Source organism: Panthera pardus, unplaced genomic scaffold, assembly GCF_024362965.1.
Source record: "Panthera pardus isolate Hobbes unplaced genomic scaffold, ASM2436296v1 HiC_scaffold_13, whole genome shotgun sequence".
Classification (NCBI taxonomy): Eukaryota; Metazoa; Chordata; class Mammalia; order Carnivora; family Felidae; genus Panthera; species Panthera pardus.
This window is the reverse complement of record NW_026526688.1, coordinates 77661076-77673661: the sequence shown is the minus strand read 5'-3', so window position 1 is coordinate 77673661 and position 12586 is coordinate 77661076. Positions and strand designations below refer to the sequence as shown.

Here is a 12586-nt window from a genome sequence, read left to right as displayed (position 1 = left end):
TCATGATTTCTTCCCCAGCTCTTCATTTCTACTTCCTTTGCTGGGCACTTGTCTTCTTACCCTCTAAATGTCAGAAACCTCCAGGACTTAGTCCTTGGATATTTTTTCTCTACCTACATTTATTTATTTGCTGATATTATCTATGATTGTAAATTAAAATGATATCTATGATGTTCAATGCAGTAGCCACTCACCAACTATAGTTACTGAGCATCTGAAATGTGGCTACACCAATTTCTAAAATATACACTGGATTTGGGGTATAAATGTAAAATAATGTAAAATACTAACAATTTTTATATTGACTACCGTGGCTATAATGAGTTAAATAAACCTATTATTAAAATTAATTTTATCGGTTTCTGTTTTTTTAGTTTATTTAAGAATCTCTATATCCAATGTTTGGCTTAAACTTACAACCCCAAATCAAGAGTTACATGGTTTTTCGACTGAATTATCCAGGTGCCCCTTACCTATTTCTTTTTTATCTTTTCAATGTGGCCACTAGAAAGTTCTCAATCACATTTGTGGTTCATATAATATTTCTATTAGACAATATTGATCTGTACTTTAGTGACTCAAATTTTGAGCCCACACTTATACACTACCTATCTGACATTTTCATTTGTATGTATAATAGACACATTAAACATAATATCCAAACCTCAATTCTACATTTATGCCCATTGAAAACTGTAGGTCACTCTCCTGTCTCAGAAAGTGGCAACTCCTATCTTCCAGTTCATTAAGTTTTAAAGCCTAAGAATTATCCTTTCTTGACTCTTCCTTTCCCTCACATTCCATACTGTCTCTTACCAAATACTGACAACTCACCATCAAAATATTTTTTAAGAGGGTATTTTAAGAAAGTGAGCTCAAGGAACAGGAAAGAACAATGAGGAAATAAAACAAGAAAGAAAGATAATGTAGGAAACCTTTCTGAGTTGAGCATCACTACAAGAAACTGGTTGCTTAACTGTTTAGGACCTTCTGAGAAGTTTATATAGTGTAACTAAGACCATTCTCCCCAGGGAAAGAAAGGAGGAAACATTTACCCATTGGCTCTTATCCTCCCTTCCTTGTTGCTCATGTGCCAGTGTTGAGCCCATTTTTGTTGGTGTCCCAAGCTGGGAAGGAGTCAGGGAAGCCTGGAGAAGGAAGCAGCCTATACTGCAGTAGCTGGATAAGAAGTAAATTTAAGAATATTTCAAATGGTGTGTGAAAGGTGTTTGCCCCAACTATGGAAAGAACAGACTGTGCACATCTCTTCACAACTCCCCTAATCAGTGATGTAACATTGGTAGCTTGAAATTGGCTACATTAAAGTATTTACACGATGGAAATTGGCAAAGACTATAAATCAGGCTTCCTCCCTCTGCCCCACCATAGCCAGTTAATAAACATTTGCTAGCACAGCACTGACTACAAGGTCCTATTTTTCAGATAGCTGCAGGCTACCCCTCTCCAGCTCCTTCCCAGAACTGTAGCCTCATAAGTTCTTTTTGTACTTCTTTGAAATTATGTCTGTGCTTCCCTCCCTTGGGCCATTGCAAATGGTTTTCTCATGACGTAGAACTCCAAGCAGGAATTACTTCTTATCCTAGTAATTCTTCCTCATCTTTCATAGCTTAGCTCAATTATCATTTCCTCTGGAAAGCCTTTGCTGACCCCAGTCCAGGCACCATTCATTTGTCATATACTCTCAACTGCATGTAAGTGATTATTTAATTGATAACTGTTTCCCCCGCTAGTCTCCAAGTTCCATGAGGGAGCAAATTTCCCTTTTGTATTCCCCATACCAAGTTTTGCATATTTACTGAATATCTCAATCAAAATTTTTCAATTGACAGTTATTAGAAGCACTTTTACAGGGTTCCTGGGTGGCTCAGTCAGTTAAGTATACGACTTTGGCTCAGGTCATGATCTCACAGTTCATGGGTTCAAGCCCTGCATCAGGCTCTGTGCTAACAGCTCAGAGCCTGGAGCCTGCTTCAGATTTTATGTGTATCTCTCTCTGTCTCTGCCCCTCCCTGGCTCATGTTCTTTCTCTCTCTCTCTCTTTCTCTCTCTCAAAAATAAATAAACATTAAAAAAATTTTAAAAAAAACAAAAGTTCTGTGTAACAGAAAAAAAAATTTTTTAATAAATAAATAAATAAACGATAAATACGTAAAAGCACTTTTACTATTCTCCCATCAATGAAATTGCAATTGTTTTAAGAGTATTGAAAAAGAGTCCTCATAGTTGAAAATATGGGAGACATGTTGGGAAAAGAACAAAAGATATTTTTTGGATAAGCATCACTTCTAGCTATAATCCACTGAGCCAAATCTCAGTCACATAGCTCCACCTAACTGTAAGCGACATGAGAAATGTATGTTAGCCAAGTGCCCAGGAAAAAAAGGATACAGTAATAAGTTTGATAAATATCTAGCCAGTCTCTGCCACAGTCAGCCCTTTTGAACATCAAATATCCATCCATTCTTATTCCCTGACAAATACACTCTTCCTCTCCCCAAAGGAGATAACCTAAAGTTCAACCAAAGTACTACATTCAGCTCAGAGTCCAGAATCTCTGGCTATTTGAAGTCTTCTTCATCAGGTCCAGGTGTGGCTCCTTCTGGCCAGTAATAATATATACAAGATATATAAGATTATTTCCACCTTCCCCCAGAAGCACACAACATCCAGCTTTGGGGCAGGTATAGGATAACTTCAGTAAAAACTCCATTCGTGAAAGAGAAAAAGAAAAGTCACATAGCAATCACCAGACTAAAGAAGTTACAGAATCCTGCTGGGGAGTCACTGAGAGCCCCCCTAACCTGGAGGTGGAGAAGTTTTTTGAGTACACAATGATTCTGTCCTGGAAGTATACTCCCTTATTCTTTTTTTTTTTTTTTTTTTTTTTTTTTTTTGGTTCATTGTTGTCTCTGGATCTACTCTGGGAAGATTTTTCTTTGCTTGTTAGCTACACCTTGCTATTGTCCTCCCTGGGGACTATACAGCTTTTGTGGGTCACTTCCAAATAAAGCCAGGTTATTTTACTTTTGAACATTTTATTAAATCAAAGTTCATGGTTTCTTTGGCAATAACATTCTCTAAAATATTTGTTAGATTTTTTAATTCATTTTTTTCTAATTAATTCTTCATGCCAAAAACCACATTCAAAGTTCTTTTTTTTTTTAAGTGTAGCTTTAAAATCTCTTTTGTATCTTCATTTATTTATCCCTTGCTTTAGTCTTTCAACTTAGTGTTAAGTGCCTGGAGGGGATCTGAGAATATGGGCTGGGTTAAGAAGGACACACCCTTAATCTGATTTTTGCTGCAATGATAGGTCTTAGACATTTGCTCAAAACCAAGGAATCTAATACCTAGTACCACTCTATGCCCTTTCATTTCTGCTTGCAAACCAGCCAATACTTTTGATAGTTCATCTCTTTTATAGAATAACTTCCCACAGGCAGCCAAAACCACCAACATATTCAATAATGCTATTTCCCAACTTCATCACCTAGAACAAAGCTCAGTAGGTACATGGTTTAGATTCCAACTTATTGCTGGTGGCAGTTTTACTATTACATAAGATGTATCTCCAACACTTTAATTTCCTGCATCCGTTCCCATGCTGCCACTTAGTACAAACTATGCCAGTGAATCCCACAGCTCTTCCCCTGTGTCTTATGTTCCACCTACTGCTGACCAAATCTAGAAACTCTACTTCTTAAATGTCTCTAAAATCTCTTCCCTCAGTTCTGTTCTCAGTGCCACTACCTTAATTCAAGTCATCCTTTCTCATATGAATTAGTCCCCTCATCGATGGACCCTGTGCCTCCAAAATTCAACACACCTCATCTCTGCAACCAGGAATGCTCTAAAAATGTAAATGTGATCACTGCCAACTTTTCACTAGAACATCTGAAAAGCAGGGAACCTGGGTGGCTCAGTCCGTTAAGTATCTGACTCCTGGTTTCGGCTTATGTCATGGTCTCATGATTTCATGGGTTCTAAGCTGGCAGCATTGAGTCTGCTTGAGATTCTCTCTCTCTCTCCCTCTCTCCATCTCCCCCACTCACGCTGTTTCTGTATCTCTTAAAATAAATAAATAAACCTAAAAATAAAAAAAACATCTAAATGGTTCCCATTACTTTTAGGCTAAAATTTAAAGTTCTCCAAAATCTAGTCTCATCTCTGATTACTCCTCAATCTTCATTTCAGTCATATAAAATCATTTCAGCTCCTGCAAAGACACTACAATCACTTTCTCAGATATCCATTATCATGTAGAGGTTAGACCATCTGAGTCTAGTTAGAGTTCTATATAACTTTTCATCTTTCATTATTTTTTTAATATAATTTATTGTCAAATTGTTTTCCATGGAACACCCAGTGCTCATCCCAGCAAGTGCCCCCCTCAATGCCCATCACCCACTTTCCCCTCCCCTCCACACCCCATCAACCCTCAGTTTGTTCTCTGTATTTAAGAGTCTCTTATGGTTTGCCTTGAGTAGATGTTTAATCACCCTTCAAAATTTACCAAAGACTTTAAATCTCCTGGGAATCCATCCTTAATTATTAAATCTGAAGAAGGTATCACCTTCCTATTGATTTCAAAGCAGTAAAGCTTATTTTTATTACAATATGGGTCACACTATATTGTAACTATCTATTTATTGTCCTTTATCCAACCACATACAAATTACATATATCAAGTTTGAATTTCTTCAGGGTAAGTAGCATATCTTTTGTCTCTATACATTTCACATATAAGTAAGTCTTGGCTGAACAAATGCATGAACCTCACAATTACATCATGGCAGTTAACCCCCAACGTCAATCTTCAATCTTCACCTGTCTCTCTCTTATTTGCCAGATCTCCAATTCCAACTTCCTAATGGTTATCTTCATATTCATGTCTACTTGTCAGGTCTAAAACTCAATTCACTATCTTTCCCATTCCTTTCTCCATCTGCCTAAGTTCCACTTGTCTTTCTCCATTCCGATCTCAATGTAATAATGCCTACCTACCCAGTATTCCAGTCTAGAAACCTCAATGTCTTTCTTTAGGAATTCTTTGCTCAAATGAATTGGTGATGGCCAAGTTAAAAAGAGCAAACAGAGTTCTTTTCTACAGCATTTCACAGAGCTCTCAATATATTAATGCTCAACATGAATCTCCAAGTAGTAAATGCATTAAAACTTATCTAACTGGAGATCCCTTTTGTTGAGGTGAATGCCTCAGAACTAGTGTTCTGAAGACTCTACTTTGAGAAATGCTGCTGTAAATCCCTCCTCCACACTTACTTGATGCTGACTACTGCCCTCACTTAGGCCCCTGCCATCTCTTACATGGACCATCTCTTTCCCATGCAACCTCCTCACTTATCTCTCTGGCACCAATCTCTGCACAGCCTCTACTGACAGTTTTATTTTTCTATCAGAAGAATATGGTCATATCTTACCCTTTCCCCACTTTTCCCTTGAAATGACCAGTGGCTTTCCATTACACACAGGTTCAAATCCTAGGCCTGCTATTATATTTTCTTCTATATCTAGCCTCACCCGTCTTCCTAACCTCATTTCTTATCACGTATCTCCTTTCCCAAAACGTATCACATTCTTTCTTCCTTCAGAGCTTTAATATTTTTCTCCCATGGCTCAAAATGGCCTCTTCTGTTCCCACACTACATTTAACAAATTTCTCCTTAAAACCCCTTTCTAATGAGCTCTCTTCTGAGAAATTTCCTTCTGGCACTTGGTTGGTTACTCCACAATGTTCCCGTAATGCTTTGCACTTACCTCTAGTGTAGCAATTGTCACACTGGATAATAAGAAATTACTCAGACACTCATCCCCACCATTACTCTATGAGCCTTTTAACCTTTATTTCTCCAGCTCCTAACATAGGAAAGTATCCACATTGAATGAATAACATAAGAAGCAATAACAAAAGAGGAAAAATGGAGATGAAGTTACAAAGGCTTAAACAGAAATGTGTTTTAAGAAGTCATTTTGTCTAGAGATGCCTGGGTGGCTCAGTTGGTTTCATGATCTCATAGTTTATGAGTTCAGCCCCTCTATGCTGACAGCACTGTCTGGAGCCTGCTTCAGATTCTGTCTCCCTCTCTCTCTGCCCCTCCCCCACTCATGCACGCATATGCTCTCTCTCTCTCAAAAATAAACATTAAAAAATTTTTTTTTAATAAAAGTCATTTTTTCTAGCCATTAGTCTCAGGAAAACAATATCACTTTGCTTAAATAGACTTCCAAGTTCCATCTTACCAAGTTCCTGATAGAAAATAAACCTCTACTATATAATTTTTCTTAAGGAAAATTCTACAATTCCTAAAAATCCTTTTGGGGTTTTGGGGGAACACACTCACAGCTTGCCTATACTATCTACCCTGCTCAACAACAGAATTCAAAGCCATAAACCTCTCACTGCTTTAGTAATGGTGAACTACAATGGTCTGAGAATTTGTATCAGAAGAAATATTATCCTGTCGGAAGACGTGGCTAACCAATTTTGTCCTAATAAATTCCTCTTTCCCATTAGCATACTCTCTTCTCAATTTCTGGTAGTCCCCAGAGCTTAGTAACCCTTTTAATCATGGCTCCCTACCTCCCATGGCTAAGACTTAAAGTATGGGCTTTTGTTTCAACAAGGAAATTCCATTAAAAGCACACCAGAAGCAAACAGTTTTGCCTGTTGGTTTGCTGAAATTCTCTGCTCCACCAAAAACTTACCTTTCACAATTAGATCCATCGAGTCCTTGAATTTTTCCTTTACACTAAACATGCATGGCTCCTTAAAAGAAGTTTGTTGAGGGGTCTCCTCAAAATGTTCCCTTTTGAACAGGTGTTTGGGAAAACAAATCTTTTTGTGTGCCGTCCAAAGTTCTTGGACCCCATCAAGTGTTTCCTTTTTTTTAATCTCCAAAGGTATGAATTTTACAGATTTTGGTTTTTGATGTTTATTTCTAAAAACATTTATAGAAGTACTTTGAACTTTATTCTGTGAGTAAAACAAAAATAAATTTAATAAAACTCAATTTTACTATTAATAGTATAATACAAAAATTATATAATACATTTTATAATAAAATTATATCCACTCATTGCATTTTACAAAATACCTTTACTATATAAGACATTTATTATAAAGCACATGACAGTAATCAGATAAAGCAGATGTTATCCTTTATAGTTCTTCAAAAGCCCTTAACAAGAATGAGGGTTAGTTTTCACTTCCAAAAAAAAAAAAAATGTAAATTCTAAAATAGTAATTTTCTCCTCACATGTGATATTTTCAAATGCAGTTTTAAAGTCCACTTTACAATAGAAGTTTTCAAATACTAAACATATTAAGAGTTTAATATTTTTCAAGCATCTTTGAAGAATTTTCAAATGTTCATAAAATGCTAACACTCCCAAACTTCTTGGTTGAACCAGAACTTACAGTTCTTATTGGAAGTAAGTTCTCAAGAAAGCATATTAATAATCAGATATATATTTCAGATCCTTTCAATCACTTAATTCCTTCTTACTTTTGACTACCTTGAACAATAGAAATACAGTCCCAGGTCTCCAACAGGTAATTATCCAAACAATTATAACTGTTCTAGTCATTATCTTGGCCCATAGACAGAGCTATGGCTCTCTGCCCTCATCACTCCCCTCCAGAAAAAAAGATTTATACAAATTCAAATTGGTGCCAACTCAAGATGCCAATAAAAAGATTTTAATAAGATAGTACTATGTTTTGCCAAGCAACCAAAGATAGAAGAGTATGCTCTTAGGATTGGATAAAATTCTTTAGAAAGGTCAAGTTTCTAAAATACATCTATCTAACTCTTTAGTTTTCAACCTATGTTTCTACTAGTGAAATCAATATAACTTGAAATCATTTTTAATTGGTTAGAGAAAAAAATTAGTTAAGCAATGTTAACAAGGTTGATTACAAAATTAAAACCACTTATGACCAGTTTCAGCCTAGAGGACCATTCAAAAGAAACTTAGGTAAAATTATATCCCCCTCACCTACAAGCATTTAAAAATATTTAAAGTCCTTATCTAAAATTCAGTTTTTAAAAAAAGCATTCAAGGGGCACCTGGGTGACTTAGTTAAGCATCCAACTTCTGCTCTGGTCATGGCCTCACAGTTTATGGGTTCGAGCCCTGTGTTGCGCTCTGTGCTGACAGCTCAGAGCCTGAAGCCTGCTTCGGATTCTGTGTCTCCCTCTCTCTCTGCTTCTCCCCCTTCCTCCCCCTTCTTCTCTCTCAAAAATTAATAAACATTAAAAAAATATAAGTATTCAAAAAGCAGTAGTATGATGTGGCACACAGTAAGCCATCCTAAGATCCCCTTCCCTCACCTGTCTCCCCAAAGACCCATTTCTCGCAATAGCTGCTGCTCCCCTACAATTTCTCATCTCGTCTGCAGATGCTATCCTCTAAAATTTCAACCTGCGCTGATTCCTGTCTTATTGCTGACCGATTCCCTCACACTCCCACCTTCCAAATCTATGCCATTCAGCAAATATTCATTGAACCAACCACAAAGCTTGTTGCTGGAGATGCAACATTCACAAAAGAGTCACGGCCCTCAACGGATGGTCAGACTGGTAAAGGGCTCTAATGCAAAGTGATATGAAAGGAGATTCAGGGGAGAATGTCATTCTGGGGGCATGGGAAAGACACATCTCACAGTATATTTTCTAGTTTAGCTTTATCTAATAGTGTTTAAAGAGGGATATTTATTTGAGATAGTTAATTCAAATATTTGTTATAATTCATTAAAACATTAAAAATTGGATTAAATTTGCAAATTAAATATATATATAATCAAATAATCTGTATATTTATAAAATTTTATTTTTAAATGCAACCTAAAATCAATTTTTATATCTAGTGAAGATTTCATTTTCTCTTCTATTCAGAATCTATTAGGGTTCATGCAACCATTTGGAACAATCAGTGTAGTATACAAAAATAGTTATTAGTTTTCTGAAAAATAAGTTAGATAAATGGAAAGCATTAACCTCATTTACTTTCTCATAATGTTGGGCAATGAGAGTTTTTGCTTCTTGAAAAAAATCTTGCTTGGCGATCTCTAATATGGGACCTAAAACAGAAACACAAAATGTTTTGGTTTGTTTTTTTAATGTAGTTAATGTACTTTCTTGATCACAAATGGCAAAACTATGAGATTAAAATTTGGGCAGTGATGAATCTTGCAGGATATTATAAAAGGTAAGTGTTACAAGTGGATGTTGTAAGTGAATGCAAAAGAAGTTCACGGAATGATCCTTGAACGTAATATTTTACTTTAAAAAAACATCAGCTTAAAATGATGAGAGTGGTAAGGTAGATATCCTCATTTACTTAAGTCCAGGGAAACCAAACAAAACACACAAAATCTAAATCTCCTTCAGCTCTTCAAGTTCTTTAAATGTTACTATATAGAAGACATAATATGTTTTGGGCACAGAAATTACTAACGAATCTAAACGTATTTTGTATACCTGATGACTAATTCATATGTCTGTACATTTCTTCAAGAATATTTACCTTATATCTAGATGTTAAAATTATAACTACAAAATAAACTCAATAGGTTTACTGAGTAGGAATAGCAATGAAATAAAAAAATACACAACTACAAATGAGTAAATAATAATAACTCTTATTTATATTCTCCTAAGATTCTCATTCTTTTTATCCAGAGCTACATATAGAATTCTACAGCATGTACATAGACTACATTATTCTCAGTCTTGTCTAAAATTTCCTCCTTAGAGGAAAGGAGGATCAAGATTTTTCTCTCTTTTCAGCCATTCAAATTTTAAGCAATTAGAAACTTTATCTTCACAAAAATCAAAACCTTAATAAGATACTGTCTTACTTCATGTGGGCTGCTATAACAAAATGCCATAGGCCAGGTGACTTACAAGCAATAGACATTTATTTCTCACAATTCTGGAGGCTGGGAGTACTAGAGCAGGGTGTCAGCATGGTCAGGTGAGGGTATCCTCACATGGTAGAAAGGACTAGGGAGCTCTTTGGGGCCTCTTCTATAAAAGCACTAATCCCATTAAACCCTTTGATGAGGATCCCACCGTCATGACCTAATCCCCTTCTAATATCATCACCTTTGGGGGTTGGATTTCAACATTCCAATTTCTAGGGGTAGGGGTGGGGGGGCAACATTCAGATCATAGCCACCACATACCCACCAGAATGGCTAAAATTGAAAACACTCATAACAGCCAATATTGGCGAGTCTGCAGAGCACTGGTAGGAATGTAAGATCATCAGTTTGGAAAAGATACGGCAATTTCTTATAAAACTTAATATACATCTATCCTATGACCTAGCAATCCCACCCCTAGGTATTTATCAAAGAGAATGAAGCATATATTTACAAAAGAGTTGTACCAGAATGCTCATAGAAGCTTTATTCATAATAGTTCTAAACTGGAAACAGCCCAGATGTATATCAACAAGAGAACAGCAAACAAACTGTAGTATATTCACACAATAAAATACCACTAAGCAACAAAAAAGATTCAAACTACTGGCACACACAACAACATGAATGAACTTCAAAAACATTATGCAAAGTAAGCATCCTTACACACACACACAATATAATACTTTATCGTTCCACTTCTATGAAGTTCTAGTGCAAACACAGCTAACATATGGGAGAAAAAAAAAAGAACAGTGATTTTTCTGGTGGGAGATGGCATGAATTGACTGAAAAGGAACATGAAGGAAATTTCTAGAGTAATGGTAAGCATTCTATATTTTGATACAGAGTGGATCACACAGGCATATGTAATTAACTCAGTGAATATATGTCTAAGATGTTGGCATTTTGTTGTTGTACATTTTATACTAATAGAATAAAAATATAAACAAGTAATGAAGTCTGACTATGATATGCATGTTGATGCATGGATATGAAATAAATTGAATACAGTAAAATATTCATGGTAAGAACTGGGTGGTAGGTCTATGGGTGTTAATTTAAAATTCTTTCAAGCTTTCTATATGTTTGAAATTTTCATAACAAAATATTGGAGACAAGTTCTCTCTTCATTCCTTCACGAAACCTCCCCTTGCTTTTCCCCATGTAGACTCATGGGCCACATGAGTGGCTGTTCCTTTGGGGCAATGCCATCCCAAGGATTGAAGCCTGGGAGAAGACCTTAGCAATAAAGGAGAGAGACAACTGGACTCTAGCACCCCCTTAAAAATGTTGGGTTAGAAGAAAAAGCATTTACTAAGTTGTCCCATCAATGGGCATTAGAATTATTTCTGTGCAGTCATTCTAGAAAAAATATCTTTTCTTGCTCTCAGGCTTCTTCCTTCCTTCCATTCATACCTATACCATGGAAAGTGGTGTATGTAAGTCATGTCAAACTCAAATATCCCTGTCCACCACACACTTGCCACTGTGTCTCCCCACATTCAGAGCTATTTACATATTTCTAAGGATAATGATTGGTGGGTTTTTTTAATTCTTTCCAATAAAAAAAAATTGTCAAGACTTCACGCATGTGCTTTTGGAAAAGTATACATATTCTTTGTACAGATCAGAGCACAAAGTCACATGTGAATCATAAAATATTTCATTATAAATATCATCACTCAAACCATAAGATGCACTGTCCTCACATGGAAGAGACAGGAGTTCAGGGATTAAAACTGTCTGTCAAGTTTGAACTAAAATCCAAATCCACTTTGAGGGGTCTTCTAACCAGACCATGTACTTCCCAGAGGAAAGGCAGTAACATATTCTGAGGGGTGACTCCACAACTTATCCTCTTTATCTTCCTCTCATGATGATTTTTCCTCCTTCAAATCCATCCTTCTGACTAATGGAATCTCCCTTATAATTACAGCACCTCCATGTGTCATACACATGACAAACAATATAACTTATTCATAGATGAGATGGTTAAGTCACTGAGTTTTGGTGAAACTATTTTGTCTTCATTCCAAACAAGACCTTGAAGATGATCTAATCTTCATGTATAGGCAAAGCTCTGACACGCCGAGGGCCCAAATGCCTACTGAAGTCAGCTGAGCTGGAAGCCTACACAGGAGCCATTCTTGTGAGTTGCTTTCTGCTTTTTCCTACACATCTGCTTCTTTTGCTGAAGCCATGCACTCCTTTTGAGTACTGAAGACTCCAATGAGGTTTGCCTGTTCACTCTAGTAAAATATTTGCATTTCATTGCCACTTTCTGCTATGGACAAAAGATATGTATTGCCCCAAAATTCATATGTTGAAACCTAATGCCTGATAGATGGTATTAGGAGGTGGGGCTTTTGGGAAGTGATTAGGTCATGAAGGTGAAGCCCTCATGATTTAGATTAGTGCCCTTATGAAGAAGCCTCCAGAGAGGTAGGTAGTCCCTTCCATCCTGTGAACATACAGTGAGAAGACATCCATCAGTGAGGAAGCAGGCCTCACCAGACATCAAATCTGCTGCCACCATTATCTCGGACTTCCCAGTCTCCAGAACTGTGAGAAGTAAATTTCTGTTGCTTATAAGCCACTCAGAATATGATACTTTGT

The 12586-nt window shown here is 36.5% G+C and overlaps 1 protein-coding gene across 2 annotated transcripts in view; it reads right to left on the bottom strand.

Annotated features, from left to right (window-relative positions):
* Positions 1-12586, bottom strand: part of IQCM (IQ motif containing M) — a 454074-nt gene that overhangs the window by 360602 nt on the left and 80886 nt on the right. For both annotated transcript variants that reach the window (XM_019441304.2, XM_019441303.2), the window contains exons 4-5: positions 9039-9121; positions 6745-7012 (exon numbers count right to left, since the gene is read on the bottom strand). In XM_019441304.2, coding sequence (XP_019296849.2) covers positions 6745-7012; positions 9039-9121 — 351 coding nt within the window. The remainder of the gene's footprint in view (positions 1-6744; positions 7013-9038; positions 9122-12586) is intronic.